Source organism: Primulina eburnea, chromosome 1, assembly GCF_022965805.1.
Source record: "Primulina eburnea isolate SZY01 chromosome 1, ASM2296580v1, whole genome shotgun sequence".
In the NCBI taxonomy this organism is placed as follows: Eukaryota; Viridiplantae; Streptophyta; class Magnoliopsida; order Lamiales; family Gesneriaceae; genus Primulina; species Primulina eburnea.
Window position 1 is genome coordinate 28,627,877 of NC_133101.1, and position 18,294 is coordinate 28,646,170.

The window sequence follows — 18,294 nt, forward strand, 5'->3', positions numbered from 1 at the left end:
ACCTCAGAAAATCTAGAATTGCAAATTATCCCTTAAAGTTTCTAAAATTGCACATTAGACCATTAATTATTCGAAAATTACAATTTGACCCCATAAAATCATTGGTCGATAAATTTTTCCTCAATCAAATAATTACATTCTTAGTCACAACTAGGTAGAGCATGCATCCTAATTCTTTCTAAGTCATCAATTCCAATAATTAAATCCTTATACAAAATAAAAACCAAGCAACTGTACAGTAATTTAAAATCTTAAACCAAAGGGTTATCGATAATATCGATTCTGGTGCTGAATCGGCCTCCTCGGTATGCATCACATATGCTCGGCCGGTAGTGGGGCCCTTGTTCCTATGGAAATCCGCTGCTTTATGGCCCTCCTGTCTGCACACAAAGCATTTGAATGTTCCCCACCTGCACTCGCCGAAGTGTAACCTGCTGCATGGCTGCCTGTCCTCTGGCTTAGGCGCCCTTGGCGCCGGAGGAGGTCTCTGCTGCTGCTGTTGTGGCCTCTTAAACTTCCCTAGGGCCTTCTACTACCCCTGCTGCCTCGGTGGCCCAGTAAACTGCTTTTTCTGCTACTGGGAATTGGATTGAGTCTGCTGCCGCTTCCTATGCATCTCCAAGTCTATGTCCCGCAGTGCCTGCTCTGCCTGAAAAATGCAGGCAGTGGGTCTAAGTCCATCTAGGAAATACCTCAGCTTCTGGGTGGCATCTCCTGCTGTCATGGGCACAAAATGACAGCCCCTGTCAAACTTACGGATAAACTCCGCCACAGATAAGTCCCCCTGCCTGAGGCTCATGAACTCCCTCGTCAAGCGGCCCCTGAAGTTAGGTGGGAAATACTTCTGGAAGAACATCTCTCTAAATCTGGCCCACGTGAGAGCAGCCACATCCACCGCATGTGGAGCTCCCTCCCACCATAGGGACGCATCATCCCTCAGCATATAAATGGCGCACCTGGCCTGGTCGCCATCCCTCATCTGTAGATACTCAAAATGTAACTCCAGAGACCTAATCCATCCCTCTGCAACGAATGGATCGGTGGTACCCCCGAACTCCTTCGGGTTGAGCCTACGGAACTGCTCAAAAACATCTGTCTGAGGCCTAGGAGCATGTTGTACCTGCTCCAATAGCCTAGCCATACCCTACAAAACTCGGGTGGCTGGGTCCCCTGGCGGCGGCGACGGCGGTGGGCCTCTGCCACCACCTATAATATCATCCCGTCTCCCAGCGTCTGGGAGGCATGATCTGAATATAGTCCAATTTATAAACATAACCCATCATGAAATTAATCTAGTTTTTAAAATAATAAACTTTAAATCATAAAAGCAGTTAAACAAGTACAGTAAATCATCGTAAAGCATAAATCATGTAAACATGCAGGTGATAGCAGTAAATCATTTAAAACAATAAAGCTTACAAACTCGAGGCTTGAAGACTGAGCGGCAGAAGCTGGCGGTGGCACAACCCTATACAGGACCTTTGCTCTGATATCAACTGTAAGTCTACTCATTTTAATAGTGCGAAAATATTTTTTTTTATAAAAGCTGGCATTGCCAAAATAACATTTAAAATATTTGTATTTTAACTGACAATAAAAATAGCGTAGATTAAAATAACCAACATCATCCAAATGGGATTCCCTGAATTGCCTACATCGTTTAGGGGATTTGCGCTTGAAACTGTGGCAATGTTGTTGAATAATGTCCATACTAAAGCAGTGGATAAAATACCATATGAGATATGGATGGGAAAACCTCCCAAATATTCTTACTTGAGAATATGGAGATGTCCTGCTTACGTGAAGCAGACAGTGGGAGACAAATTGGATAGTAGATCCACTTTATGCTACTTTGTAGCATATCCAAAAAATTTGTTGGATATTATTTCTATCATCCCAATGAAGCAAAAGTGTTTGTTTCAAGAAATGTCTCCTTTTTGGAAAGGGAATTTCTATTAGATAGAAAAGGCAAGATGATAGAACTTGACGAAATTCAAGATGCTCCCTCAACTATAGAAGTTGAACCAATCCCCAACAAACTGTAGTTGAAGTACAAGCTCCTAGAAGGTCTGATAGGGTTATTAAACCACCTGCAAGATATGCACTTCTTCATGAAAAAAGACATGATGAGGCTTGTGTTGGATGAGATCCGATGAATTTCAAAGAAGCAATATTTGATACTCATTCAACCAAATGGCTTGAATCCATGCAGTCTGAAATGGTCTATATGTATTCAAACCAAATCTAGACATTGGTGGATCTACCTGAGGGAATCACTCTCATAGAATGCAAATAGATCTACAAAAGAAATCTTGGGGCAGATGGGAAGGTATTGACCTTCAAAGCAACACTTGTTGCAAAAGGTTATACTCAAAGGCAAGGAATTGATTATAAGGAAACTTTTCACCAGTTGCTATGTTTAAGTCCATTAGAATACTACTAGCCATAGCAGCATGGTATGACTAGGAGATATGACAAATGGATGTAAAGACTGCATTCTTCAATGGAGACATCATAGAAGAAATTTAAATAGTCTCAACCTGAGGGATACACATCAGTAGGAAGTGAGCATAAGGTATGCAAACTTCATAGATCAATATATGGTCTCAAGCAGGCATTAAGGAGTTGGAACCTCAGATTTGATAGTTTTATCAAAGAATTTGGTTTTGCTAAGAATGTTGTGGAACCATGAAACAACCCACTCCCATGGAAATAACATTTTAAAACGAATAACAAATACGGAAGCCTCATCATTTAAAAGGAAAAGAACAATATATCATTTAACATCATAAACATTTTCAAAAACTAATATACATAACATTCACCTTTGAATCAACCAAAACAGAGTTAAAATCCAACATAATTTTTTTTTTCCATCATTCATTTGCAAGATACAAAATTATCAACACTTCCAACGTTCAATGTACCCCAAAATAAAAGTTTCATGACAAAAGTTCAACAGTTTCCTTTTCTTGCTATATGAGTTCTTCCTCCTGGACAATCCATTTTCATTCTTTTTGTTACCTGCATCACATGACATTAACTGGAATGAGATAAAACTCCGTAAGTAGAAAGCTATACATAACAAGTACATATACATGGCTTGGCTTCAAACATGGTTATAGAAGTGACAATGTACAATGAATAATATCATCTTCAATGAACAATAGATAAAAAAGAAGTATAGATGGTATTTCATGGCATGAATTAAAAAAATGAAATGATAATTCTGTGACCTGTGGATAGTATCTCTTTGATATAAAGATATATATGAAAACTATGAGAGATACTCATAATCATGAAATTGGCCAATGACATGCATGAATTAACTATCATTTCCTTGGCTTTGATTATGGGAATTTCATCAATTTAACAAATACTTGGTAGGCAACAATAGAGTACTAGCTCCTTATTAATGGTATTCTTGGCTCAATGAACAAATAAAAATACATACATCAATAATATAACAATGGAAGGAGATAGAAATCAATAAACATGGCTTATATACATATGTATCATATGAGCATTTGAAAGGAAGCTTCTAATTACAACCCACAAGCACTATGAGGCTATGATGATCTTGAACGAATCCTACAACAATAATCACAATAATAACCATCCAACTTAACTCTTAATATATCAAACCCTTCCAACTCCCCAAAAATACAAAGTTCTTACCTTGAAGCTTGAAATCTAAGGTAGGAGATGTAATGCCCGGAAATTTAATCTCAGTAATCGGTAATTATTGATTTATAATTGATATGATTACGAAAGGATTAATCGGGACACGAAAACAAGACTACATGTGAACTTCAAGGGATTTGGACAGAATGTCTCGCGCCCGAGCGGTAGTTATTGACCGCCCGAGCGCGAGAGGATAATAAAATGAGGAGTTGGGCAGAATGTATGGCGCCCGAGCGGTAAAGAATTACCGCCCGAGCGCCAATGGAACATAAGAAAATCCTCGGGCAGAAACCTCCGCGCTCGAGCGGTAGTTTCTTACCGCCCGAGCGCGAGTCATGCAGAATGTAAGGATGCCACTTGTTTTCTTGTGGGCGAGGTGTATATATATTTATATACATACAAACGTATTCAGATGCAAAAATCGAGAATCTGGGAGGAAAGCTTCAAGTTTCTTTCGATTTAAGAATTATGATTTTACGAGCGATCCGTCCGTCAGAATTTAAATCCGACTTCAGTACCGAGTTCCTATCAACGTAGACTACAGCTGGACGTAAGTTTTGCTACGTTTAGACATGTTTTGAATTTATGATATTGTCTAAATAGAATAGGAGTTAGATATGATGTTCTGGACACAGTAGACATCGTATATCTGAAGTCAGATTGAAGAACGGACTGTGTATGGAATTGTTATGAATTTTCAGAGTTTATTCGATTGTAATATACTGAATTGATATCAGAATCATGGTATTATTGATTTTGTGATACTGGAATTTATATCTAATTTGTACTGTATCACTGGATATATTGATATTAACCAGATTGGGATCAGATGAGTTGTTGATTTGTGTGTACTGAGATTGTATTGCCGGGATTGCGGGATTGTACAGAATTGATATAGAATTTGGTATTGATATTGATATTGATTATGAATTTCGGTATTATATCTGTGATGTTGGGATTGACGGGGTTACTGAAATGGTATTGTCATACCGTCGAAACATCAATGAATTGATATTGATCAGACTCAATATTGATTGTGATTATATCGTGATATTGTCGATATGAATTGGATTGTGTCTTGATTCGATATTAATCCGAACAGGCTTTGAACTGAGCTGTATATTGACACAGTCTATTCGATATTGTGAATTCAGATTGACATGGACAGACATGAAATGGAGTCTTCGTCTTCGTCAGATTATGAAGACAAAGGTATAAGTCAATGTGGTATTGGGAGATGGACTTGAGTCGGTTTAGACTTGGGTTTCCCTAAATCACATACTTTACTTTATTGCATTGATATTTGCATTGAGTGATTGATATACTTGTTTTCTTGAGTTATAGATTACAGGTATTAGAAGAGTAATCTTATGACAGAAGTGCCGTTAGTGGTGGGATCACCACGGGCACATTGCACGATGTAATAAGATGGTGTATTGGCGGTTGTGCCAAAGACTGTCACTGGATGTTGGTTATCGATGTGGATAGATTGATAGCTTCTTCTATTACTGTTAGTTGATATTATATCGATGTGGATAGATGTATAGCTTATTCTATTACTGTTGATTGATATTATATCGATGTGGATAGATTCATCGTTCCTTCTATTACTCTTAATCGATGTTATATCGATGTGAATAGAATCGGACTTTGTTCTATTACTGGTAATCGATATCATATCAATGTGGATAGAATCAAGGCTTGCTCTATTACTGTTAATCGATAATATATCAATGTGGATAGAATCAGGGCTTCGTCTATTACTGTTAATCGATACTGTATCGGTGTGGATAGAACTGGAGTCTTTTCTATTACTGTTAATCGATACTATATCGGTGTGGATAGAACTGGAGTCTTTTCTATTACTGTTAGTCGATATATGCATACCAACTTCTGGAATCGGGATCCCTAGACTAGGATCGAGTCTAGTCTGAATTATGTAGCTACGAGTATTGTTGACAGCGTGCTATTGATTATGTTTCAGATTCGTTACATATTGTTGATACCTGATTACATGTTTTATAATTGTTTATATGATTGCATGTTTCATTGATTTATACTGGGAGTTATTCTCACCGGTGTATCCGGCTGTTGTCTTGTCTGTATGTGTACTTGACAACAGGTGGGACAGGTTCAGGGTCGAGGAGATGAGGAGAGATCGAGTTAGAGTGGAGACTTCGGACTTTGATCTGAGATAGGGTTTGAACACTTGACATTAGTTGTTAAACTCTAGTTTGAATAAATGTTTTATAATACAGGATTTGTATTGTATATATTGAGAGGTATATATATGTTTTATTTCACTACGTTCCGCAAATTAAAAAGAAAAATTTTTAGACCCTGTTTTCTAATTGATTAATTAGTCCTCATGATGATTAAGAACTTGATTAGGGTCCGGGTCCCCACAACAGGTGGTATCAGAGCATAGGTCCTTGAACTGTAGGTTCCTTAGCACTGAGATAGAGGAGAGAGAGCGGGGTAGATTGAGTTTTCTTACCTGCGCTTGATTGCTAGCATATGATTGATTATAATGTAGAATTACATTGTGTATGCTAGCATGATATTATGTTTTATCGCCTGGACGTATATGGCACATGAGTAAATATAATGTTGAAATTACATTGTATATGCTAAGATTTCAGTATGTCTTTACTGTATATGAAGCTACATTATACCTGAATATCTGAGTTGATTTGGTAATATGTATTATTTGAAACTGGATCAGAACCAATTCTTGATCAGAGGTAAGCTGATCAGGATTGGGATTGAGACGGATTTGTCTCTTGTTACTACTAACATCTGTGATTATCAGATATTCCTCCTAGAAGAATTTCAGAAAGGGCTAGTACTTCGTCTGATCAGGTAGATATATCCGAAACTCAGATGGAAGTAAAGTTGAAAGAGCTTCAGGTATTTCAGCCGCCGATTCTGAGTGGTATCGAGACGTCTGAAGGTTGTGAAAACGGGTTTGATGATATAGAAATCCTGTTTGATTTAGTTGATTGTACAGAGGAACAGAAAGTTAAACTGGTATTCCATCTGTTGCAAGAGGCTGCCAGGAGTTGGTGGATTACAACTAAAGAAATATTAGAACTACATGGTACGGTGATCACATGGGAAGTCTTTACAGCTGAATTTTATCGAAGATTCTTCTCAGAATCGTACCGAGAAGACAAGAAAGTAGAATTTGAGAATTTGAGCCAAGGACAATTGAATATTGAAGGTTATGTTGATAAATTCTCTACTCTACTGCGTTTTGCTCCTCATGTTGCTGGAAATGATGAAGCTGTAACGGCTCAGTTCATCAGAGGATTGAACTCGGAGATAGTTGCCTTGATGAATATGCAACGACCTTACCATTTTGCTGATGCCTTGAGTAAAGCGAAGAGAGCGGAGACGAGTCTGAGTAGGCAACTAAAAAGGTTGTGTGTAATACAACCCCAGACACAACAATCCCTTTCCAGATTTGATCGTGGCAGTACGAGTGGGAAGCAGGAGTTCCTAAAAGCTCGAAAGAAACATTTTAAGAAAGTAGGAGGTGGACCGAGTGGTTCAGCTAGCTCCAGTGGCTCTAGCCCGAATTATACTGGAGTTTATTGCAGGAATTGCGGTGGGAGACATTCCCCGGAGCTATGCCATGGAGTGACTGGTCGGTGCAACTTCTGTAAACAACAAGGACACTTTGCTAGAGTCTGTCCACAGAAGAGTTCCCGAAGATTTCAGGGAGCAGGATCATCTGGGGGTGGTGATCGAGGAACAGACCCAGGACATACTGAATGATACAGTGACAGGTACTGATCTTTTATGATTAGATCGCATATGTATTGATATATACTAATTCATTATTTACGATTATCTTTGACTGAGTGGCATTGATATACGTTGTACCTGTTGAGTCTGTATTTACTGTAGTATTGATTCTTTACCTTTTTGGGGAAAGAATTTGATATCAGTGATATTTTGTGATATATTGTATACTGCAGTAAGTTGAGAATGAGATTGAATTAGACTAGCTTGTACTTGTATGGTCTGACTGATGACTGCGTGATTGATATTGAGATATCGAACAAGTACAGAGCTATTATAGAGTCTTGCCAGGAGATGGTAAGATTCGGACATGAAATGGCCAAGGAATGAATAATATACGGTAAGGATTCTTGATTTTGAATTCCTTGATATCCGTATTATATATGATCCGATGATTATCGAAAGAATGGAGTAATTCCTTATGTATTCAGTTGATGACTGAAGATGAGCTTATCAGGGATTGATTTCCTAATAGCAGGAAGTTTGTTATAGTCTTACAGATGAGATTTCAGATTTGTCCTGTATCAGGGAGAGTTATTTCAGTCTTGATTTGATTCCAGGTATTGGTTTCATTTTAGAATTCTTATAGACTGATACTGATTGAATTGAGAGAATTGAGATATCAGTTGAAAGATTTACTGCCTGAAGAGTTAGAGTTACATCTGATTGTGTGTTTCTCTAGAAAATCCTTCAGTTCTGTTTATGGGTTGATAAATCCTGTGCTTAGAAGTGTTCTGATGATTTTATGCTCGTTCTATCTATGAGATTTGGATATATTCGTAGCATATGATAGATTGAATCGAACAGTTGAAAATGATATTGAATATTCTGGGAACTGAAATTGTAATATAGCAGAATTTTCGAAATGTCAGAAATTTCGTACTAGGCAGTTATTAGATCAGTATTGCGTATTGATATTTTGAATCTGATCCGATATTATTATCATTCTGAATCCGTTTTGATACTGATTGATATGAACTTTGGAGTTTATATACAGCTCAGTCGAGTCAGAACTGATTTTGAAGATTAAAGCAGTTCAGAAGTTTGATCAGACTGTTTAGAATTTGATTTTGATAGTCAGAACAGAATACCAGGTAGGTATCTTTTTTTTAATTTAAATTATTAGCTGATTTGTTTGTGTCAGATACTCGAATGTGAAATGACGGGTATTGTCAGATGCACACAGTAGTAGATTTAGTACTATTCTTGTAACAGAGAATGTGTGATAATTCGAATAGACAGTTTTGATGTAAACAGATGAAATCAGTTATGGCAGTATTTGTATTGATTTCTAAATAGAAATGGGAGTACCTTTCTATGGATTGTGCAATGACACTACTGCAATCTGGCCAAGATGGTGATTGTGATTGAACGATTGTTCACATCGATACATGTTATATGATACAGCAAGAGGCACAGACATGACCAGATGATGGGGGAAGTATGTCAGAAAAGGGGTCAGATTGTATTGAATGCCAAAATTGAGTATATCAGACCGTGATTTTCGTTTGATTTTATATTTTTGGCTGAATGTATAACATGATTTTCATCTATGATGTATAGATTTATGGATAGTCGGAGTGAACTACCCTGATACTGGAGGATATCCAGGAAATGTAGTGCTGGATTTTAGCACTAGTTGACATGATTCATTGTCACTTGGGAATCATTGTACAATAAGAGCTATTAGATGAATACCGAAATAGCTTTAGTTGAGGTATTGTACAACGAGAACTGCGGATTTCCTTCGTATGGGGATGATATTGAAGTGATACCTGAGATCGGATTTGATAGGATCAGAAATCGGATAAAGAAAAAGACACTGATCCACAGGAAAATGAGGATAGCTCGGAAATTGATATGAATTATGCTAACGTCGGACGATGACTGTTGGTATTTTAAGCCGAAGATTGAATATATCTTTGAATAAGATTAACAACTTTGGTCGCAGATGCCAATACTGATTTGTTATTGAACTGAGGATTGGCATATACGGATGTTGTATAGCCATTGTTCTGAGATTGATTTTATCACGAGTAATTTCGTTGATATGAGATTATTGTAGTTATGTATATCTCTTTCCTGTATCTGATTTGAAATATGATCAGATTATCTGTATAACATGAGTTGAGTGTTTGTGATTTCGGGGACGAAATCATATCTTAGGGGGGGAGAAATGTAATGCCCGGAAATTTAATCCCAGTAATCGGTAATTATTGATTTATAATTGATATGATTACGAAAGGATTAATCGGGACACGAAAACAAGACTACATGTGAACTTCAAGGGATTTGGACAGAATGTCTCGCGCCCGAGCGGTAGTTATTGACCGCCCGAGCGCGAGAGGATAATAAAATGAGGAGTTGGGCAGAATGTATGGCGCCCGAGCGGTAAAGAATTACCGCCCGAGCGCCAATGGAACATAAGAAAATCCTCGGGCAGAAACCTCCGCGCTCGAGCGGTAGTTTCTTACCGCCCGAGCGCGAGTCATGCAGAATGTAAGGATGCCACTTGTTTTCTTGTGGGCGAGGTGTATATATATTTATATACATACAAACGTATTCAGATGCAAAAATCGAGAATCTGGGAGGAAAGCTTCAAGTTTCTTTCGATTTAAGAATTGTGATTTTACGAGCGATCCGTCCGTCAGAATTTAAATCCGACTTCAGTACCGAGTTCCTATCAACGTAGACTACAGCTGGACGTAAGTTTTGCTACGTTTAGACATGTTTTGAATTTATGATATTGTCTAAATGGAATAGGAGTTAGATATGATGTTCTGGACACAGTAGACATCGTATATCTGAAGTCAGATTGAAGAACGGACTGTGTATGGAATTGTTATGAATTTTCAGAGTTTATTCGATTGTAATATACTGAATTGATATCAGAATCATGGTATTATTGATTTTGTGATACTGGAATTTATATCTAATTTGTACTGTATCACTGGATATATTGATATTAACCAGATTGGGATCAGATGAGTTGTTGATTTGTGTGTACTGAGATTGTATTGCCGGGATTGCGGGATTGTACAGAATTGATATAGAATTTGGTATTGATATTGATATTGATTATGAATTTCGGTATTATCTGTGATGTTGGGATTGACGGGGTTACTGAAATGGTATTGTCATACCGTCGAAACATCAATGAATTGATATTGATCAGACTCAATATTGATTGTGATTATATCGTGATATTGTCGATATGAATTGGATTGTGTCTTGATTCGATATTAATCCGAACAGGCTTTGAACTGAGCTGTATATTGACACAGTCTATTCGATATTGTGAATTCAGATTGACATGGACAGACATGAAATGGAGTCTTCGTCTTCGTCAGATTATGAAGACAAAGGTATAAGACAATGTGGTATTGGGAGATGGACTTGAGTCGGCTTAGACTTGGGTTTCCCTAAATCACATACTTTACTTTATTGCATTGATATTTGCATTGAGTGATTGATATACTTGTTTTCTTGAGTTATAGATTACAGGTATTAGAAGAGTAATCTTATGACAGAAGTGCCGTTAGTGGTGGGATCACCACGGGCACATTGCACGATGTCATAAGATGGTGTATTGGCGGTTGTGCCAAAGACTGTCACTGGATGTTGGTTATCGATGTGGATAGATTGATAGCTTCTTCTATTACTGTTAGTTGATATTATATCGATGTGGATAGATGTATAGCTTATTCTATTACTGTTGATTGATATTATATCGATGTGGATAGATTCATCGTTCCTTCTATTACTGTTAATCGATGTTATATTGATGTGAATAGAATCGGACTTTGTTCTATTACTGGTAATCGATATCATATCAATGTGGATAGAATCAAGGCTTGCTCTATTACTGTTAATCGATAATATATCAATGTGGATAGAATCAGGGCTTCGTCTATTACTGTTAATCGATACTGTATCGGTGTGGATAGAACTGGAGTCTTTTCTATTACTGTTAATCGATACTATATCGGCGTGGATAGAACTGGAGTCTTTTCTATTACTGTTAGTCGATATATGCATACCAACTTCTGGAATCGGGATCCCTAGAGCTAGGATTGAGTCTAGTCTGAATTATGTAGCTACGAGTAATGTTGACAGCGTGCTATTGATTATGTTTCAGATTCGTTACATATTGTTGATACCTGATTACATGTTTTATAATTGTTTATCTGATTACATGTTTCATTGATTTATACTGGGAGTTATTCTCACCGGTGTATCCGGCTGTTGTCTTGTCTGTATGTGTACTTGACAACAGGTGGGACAGGTTCAGGGTCGAGGAGATGAGGAAAGATCGAGTTAGAGTGGAGACTTCGGACTTTGATCTGAGATAGGGTTTGAACACTTGACATTAGTTGTTAAACTCTAGTTTGAATAAATGTTTTATAATACAGGATTTGTATTGTATATAATGAGAGGTATATATATGTTTTATTTCACTACGTTCCGCAAATTAAAAAGAAAAATTTTTAGACCATGTTTTCTAATTGATTAATTAGTCCCCATGATGATTAAGAACTTGATTAGCGTCCGGGTCCCCACAGGAGACACTAAGAAATCAACTATGATCCTTGGATTTGGAGTGGAGAATTGAAGAAGAGAAAACATTGAGGGAAAAGAGAAAGAAACGTTTAAGAAAAAGAAAGAAGTGAGAAATATGAAGAAGCCTCTAGAAAATGGGTATATATGCCTTCAATAACTCCAAAAACATGTTTTAAAAAAACACTTCTGCACCGACTATCGCCGCCGCACTGCCCATCAGCGCTGCAGCGCCAGGTCCACGGCCCAGGCAACACCTAGGAGCTGCCTTGCACGCCCAGGCAGCGTTGCCCCCTGCACCAAAAATACACCCAAACTCACCTAAATCCAACCTTTTCCAATACCATACAATACCAATGAAATTAGCATCTCAATACATCCTCAATTCATCCAACACAACCATCAACAAAACTCATTCATTACCATAACAACACTAACCATAAACATAACTTCAAACAATAACCATATTTAACCATTCCAATAAACATATCCATAATTAATAACCATTAAAATATCTATAATCATACCTTATCACAATAAATCATAAATTACACCATCAACAATAATATGATAAAAGGTCGGGATATTACAAACCATGCTTGTACAAGAAAGTTAGTGGGAGTGCTGTGACATTCCTATTACTTTATATTCCTACTCATTGGAATGATGTAGGATTACTGCCATCAACTTAAGTATGGTTAGCAAGTAAATTCTCCATGAAAGACATGGGTGAATCATCCTATGTATTGGGAATAAAAATCTATAGAGATAGATCAAAGAAGATGTTGTGACTTACCCAAGCCACTTATATCGATACCATTCTGAATCGATTCTCTATGGAAGAGTCCAAGAGAGGATACTTATCAATGTATCATGGTGTTACTCTATCTAAAGCTATGTGTCCCAAAGCTGATGAAGAGATAGAGATGATGACACTTATTCCATATGCATCAGCCATTGGTAGTATCGTGTATGATATGATATCGACACGTCCCGATGTTGCTTATGCTCTAAGTGTTACAACCAGATATCAGGCGAACCATGGTCCAATGCATTGGAAGGCCGTGAAAGATATTCTGATGTACTTGAGAAGGATTAAGAACTTGTTCATGGTCTATGGAGATAGTGAATTGAAATTGTAAGGATACACTAATTCTAGCTTCCAATGTGACATAGCTTAATGGTGTGGCTGTCTCTGGTAAAAGCTCCGATCAAGACACCGTTGCGGATTCCACCACTGAAGCTGAATACATTGCTGCATCTGCTGCAGCCAAAGAGGCAGTTTGGATGAGGAATTTTGTCCAAGAGTTGGGCGTTATTCCTAATGGAGTTGATCCAGTCCCTGGTGTACTGCGACAACGCTGGTGTAGAGGCCCGAAATTCTTATTTGAAAATTTGCGGAAAAATTAAAATTTTTCTTTTAAAATAAATTAAATGCCTTATTCATAAATAAAATGAAAAAATATTTAACGTTTAAAGTAGCAGCGGAAGTAAATGTTTGTTTCAAAGTAACAACTTAAAATAATTCAACAAAATAAAATATGAGTTTGAAATAAAAATGTAAGTACTGAAAATGAGGTCCTCGGGTTCTACTACTGCCGACCCAAGATGGCTCACTGGTCTCCGCCCTCGGTCCCGACCTCATCAGTATCTACAACAATCAAGTCTAGTGAGTCTAAAGACTCAGCATGCATATATCGTAAATAACAAGTAAATATTGTAAAATCGCATGCAAGGTAAAAATTATCATAAGTCTGGCGTAACGTGAAAATATCATGTCATGAATAATTATAAATACGTGCATAACTGAACTGAAAATCATAAGTGAAATGTTTCTCCATAGAGCCCTGTCATGAAATAGCATATAATAATTTTCTGTTGAGAATATGTTCTACGCAAGTGGCCCATAACATGAACTGAATCGTCTGATCAAACTAAACCACAGTATACTGGGCGGTAGAGATCATCACAGCCCTTGGACTGGATATCTATACCCATACATGAACATGAACTGAACCGGTCAGTGACCACCGGATGAAGTAATAATCCCATGATAAGCTACAATCCCATGATTGTGAGGTGGCCACAAGCAATATCGCATATATCTCAAAAATAAACTTTTATATTTATGCACGTAATATAATTAAATATCCTGTTTTATTTTACCGAAGGGGTTGGATCGTTCCCACGCTCGCGGCGACCTAATTCTAACATGAAAATATGCAAATGATTTTTCGCAAATGATTTTTCCTTGAAATTAACTTGGTCATTGAACCTAAAAACGGGGCCAACTAGACCAACAACTTAAATTCTAACCATGACTTCGTACCAGCCCAAACCAACATCTAACCATCATTTAGTCATGATTAAAATACACCTGAAATGATAAAATAATGCTCTTAAAAATTTTAAAAGTCAGAATTTGGTAAATGGAGGCCAAAACATGAAACGCTCTTGCGAGAGTCACTTTGGCACATTGCACCGTAAATTCTCGTACGACCTCTAAACTTAACCGAATCACGAACGGCCAAAAACATGACTTTCCTAACTCAATGAGGATACTGTCCAGTCCAAGGCCATAGGCTAAAAGTCAACCAAGAACTCAAACGAGCCTCTGAACCGAAGCACAACTTGCTGTCAAAAAAATACAGCAGCAGAGCTTGCGCTTGCATGCTTCGTTTTCGAGACTATCGGCCATTGGGGCTTGAACCACCAAACAGAGTCTCTTACCAACATCCTAAGTATGGTTTGAACCATGGCTAAGGGCCCTAGGCCAGCCACAATCCAATCCAATCCAATCCAACACCCTTGACAACACACGCCTCACCTCAGAGCACACCTCCAACGCGTGGGGTGTCTCGCTTGTTCTTGCTGTCACGTGTCATTCAATTGGCCATATGATCGACCGTGGCATGATCTAGACACCATGAGGTATTGTATGAACCATGGCTAAGGGCCCTAGGCCAGCCACAATCCAATCCAACACCATGACCGAACACACACGCACATAAAATGAAAGGGGTCGAAGGGGCTTGACTTGTTTTGTTTTGAAACCGATGCAACCATGGACCAAGCCTTGAAAGACCGACTTGGTCACGTCTTTGAAATGCCAAGGAGATGTTCTAACCATGGCTATAGCCCCTAGAGCAGCCAAGATCAAAAACATCCCACTTGATAGCAAAATCGAAATTTCGAGACTCAATATGACACTAGGGAAGAGTTGCTGTCATTTCTCAATTCCAGCGTGCATGGGGCTTGAACTAATGGACCGACATGATCCTAACGCACCCTAGTACGTTCCCAGGTGCAGCCTTAGGAGCCTAGGATCGAGCCAAACCCTGCAACAACAGAAACAAGCCAAACAGTGAAAGAACAAGGGACCGAAAAATTTTGCACACAGATTTTCGAAAATGCTATCATGAAATTTTGGTTTTTGGCTATCAAACCATGATCATGTAATGTTTAAAAATCATATTATGACTTGATTGAAGAGTAAAAGGAAATATAAACATGCCTTGGTTTGTTTTGAAAGAAAAACAAATGAAACAACGACGCGGCGCGGCAGAGACAGAGTGTTCTTATTTTCTCACTTTTTCTCTCTTATTTACCCTAGCTTGCTCACGATTTTTTCCTCTCAATCTTTACTCTGAAATTCGAGAATGAGGAGGGAGGGAATTGCTAGAAGACTAATGGAAATTTGCAAGATAAAAAGAGAGAATGAATCTTTTTATCTTCTAGTTTGTGAGATAAGGAATGATTGTGATAACAAAAGATTTGAGGGATAATTAAGGGGTGCACTTGGTCGATTATTGTGTCTAGGAGCAAGGGAGAAAATAGCTTAATTAATAATTATTGGGGAATTAAAAAGTGAGGGATTTATCTCCCAAAAATGGATAAGGAAATAATCAAGTGAAGGGTTGCCAACTATTTATTCAAGTCTCCTATGAGGTGGCCGATTTTATCATTTAAAAGAAGGGAAATATCGCTAGATAAACATGGTAGAAATATTTCTTAAATATTAATTAGTGGTGCATAAAATTTAGGGAATTATCTATCATGAAAAGTGTAAGAAATATATCAAAGAAATTGGTTGTCAAATATTTTTAAATCAATTAAGGAGGGGGCCGAAATTGAAAATAAAAATGGAGGGAAATATTTGTTAATTATTGAATTTTAAATCTTTAAAGTTTTATCTACCCATTAAGTATTTTAGTGAATTAAGTAATTAATTAGTTTAGTAATTATCTTGCATGTATGGCAATTTCCTTAAAGTAAATTACTAACATGTAAATTTATAATTTATTAAATAAAATAAGCCTAGATTAACTTATCTCAATTGGTCACATATTTTAATTTAGGCTTTTACTTAAATTATTGGGCATAAAGGAACTTATTTACTACTAACTTCAATTAATTAATTAAATTCCTAAACATTCTTTTACATTAAAATAAATTATTCTTTATCTTAAATTAAGTCTAGGAATATTTTCTCATTATTAAAATTTATCCCATTATTTCAACTCTAGTCCAGCCTCGCTTATTTAACTGAAAGACAAAACTAAACTCATGCGATTTAAAATATATAATCAAGACTAAATAACTTTAAAATGCCTTAAATATAAAAGAAATCATTTTTAATTTAAATAATAGTAATTATGCATGGCTTAAACGTAGTCTGATTTATCGGGTTCTGCAGCTGGTGCCGTTGCGCAAGCAAAAGAACCAAGGTCTCATCAGCGATCTAAACATGTATTGAGGAAATTCCACATCATCCGAGAGATTGTGGGAAGAGGAGATATATCAGTCGAAAGAGTCTCCTCTGCAGAAAATGTTGTTGATCCACTTAAAAAGCCCTTGCCAGGACCATTGTTTGAGAAGCATTGCCAAGTAATGTTATTAAATTTTAAGGGTAGTTGGCTCTAGGGCAAGTGAGAGATTGTTAGAGTAGATGTCCTGTAAGCTAACTGTTGGCAAGGGATTTGGTTGACTCCTTTGTAATAAACAATCTTTATTTTAATATAATTCATTATTTCATGTTTTGTTATTTCTTTATCTGTATACTCATATAATCAACATAGATAAAGACATTTATTATACTTTAATACAAATTAATTGTAATTCGATGTTAAACTAATTTGTAAACACTATATAATCTAAATTCGTTCCTATTCGATTCAGCCGCCTTAAACATGGATAAAGGTCGCTTGAGCTCGAGACTAGCATTTGTGATGTTGTGTACCGCGTTTCTTGGTAAGGGCATAGAGATGTCCAAACATGCAGATGGGTAGTCATAAGATGATTATACCAAACAAACCTCCCTCGGAATTTCCAAGTGGTTATCATTCATCGAGAGGATAAGTCCATGGTTATGATTGTACACCATTAGTCCTTACGACCCGAGACAACACTGAGGCTCTATATGCTAGGGCTGTGCTTTGACTCGTTTACCGTCTCCAGGAGAGTCATAAGGTGGTGAGATTGAGTACAGTTACGACACATGTAGGAGCCAGTGTATTGTAGTCGGGCATTCACCGCTCACCTACGTATGTGGATATCCTTTGTGATCTGATGAAATAACAGTGCATGGAATCTCTGGCCAGAGTATGAGATGTACGTTGGAGAAGGAGTTCTCCAATAGTACATGCGATGCCACTATTTTTATATATCACATAGTTATCGAATTAATATGCGGCCCTCGATGAACCAATGGTTTCAGATTCGATCGAGATATATGATATGAAGGGACCGTACTGTACGTTAATCATAATCGACTGGTTCTTGCAGGCACTATCAGTGATACCTAGGGAATCATGGGACGATGCTACTAGACGCTCTTACCATGATTCGATGAGTTTAATCATAAATATGATTTCTGACATTCTCGTGATCAATAGATGATACATAGAATGGGGCAAATTATGGTAAGCTCGAATAACGGATTATGTCTTGAATCACAAAGAGTTGTGAACCCACGACTAGCTGTATCCCTGAACCATTGAGGGTCACACAAACAAACACTGATGTACTTGTTTCCGTTGAGATAATAAATTTAATGAGTTGAATTTATAAGAAATAAATTTGATATGATTAATCGATAAGCTTATAAATAAAATTTATAAAAGCTTATAGAAATTTTGAGAGCATGACTGCTAAAGACAGTCAAAGGAAGTGCACCTGCCTTATTTATGTTGGATCTCGGTTTTCTCGTGCCCAAACACAGCGGAAGTTTTAAAATTTGTACTTTAT

General features: G+C 37.3%; 1 protein-coding gene across 1 annotated transcript; it reads right to left on the reverse strand.

Annotated features, from left to right (window-relative positions):
* Positions 1 to 574: 574 nt before the first annotated feature.
* On the reverse strand, positions 575 to 1,141 carry LOC140806546 (uncharacterized). Its single transcript, XM_073163099.1, has one exon. The coding sequence runs from the start codon at positions 1,139 to 1,141 to the stop codon at positions 575 to 577; it is 567 nt and encodes a 188-aa protein (XP_073019200.1).
* Between the last annotated feature and the right edge of the window lie 17,153 nt (positions 1,142 to 18,294).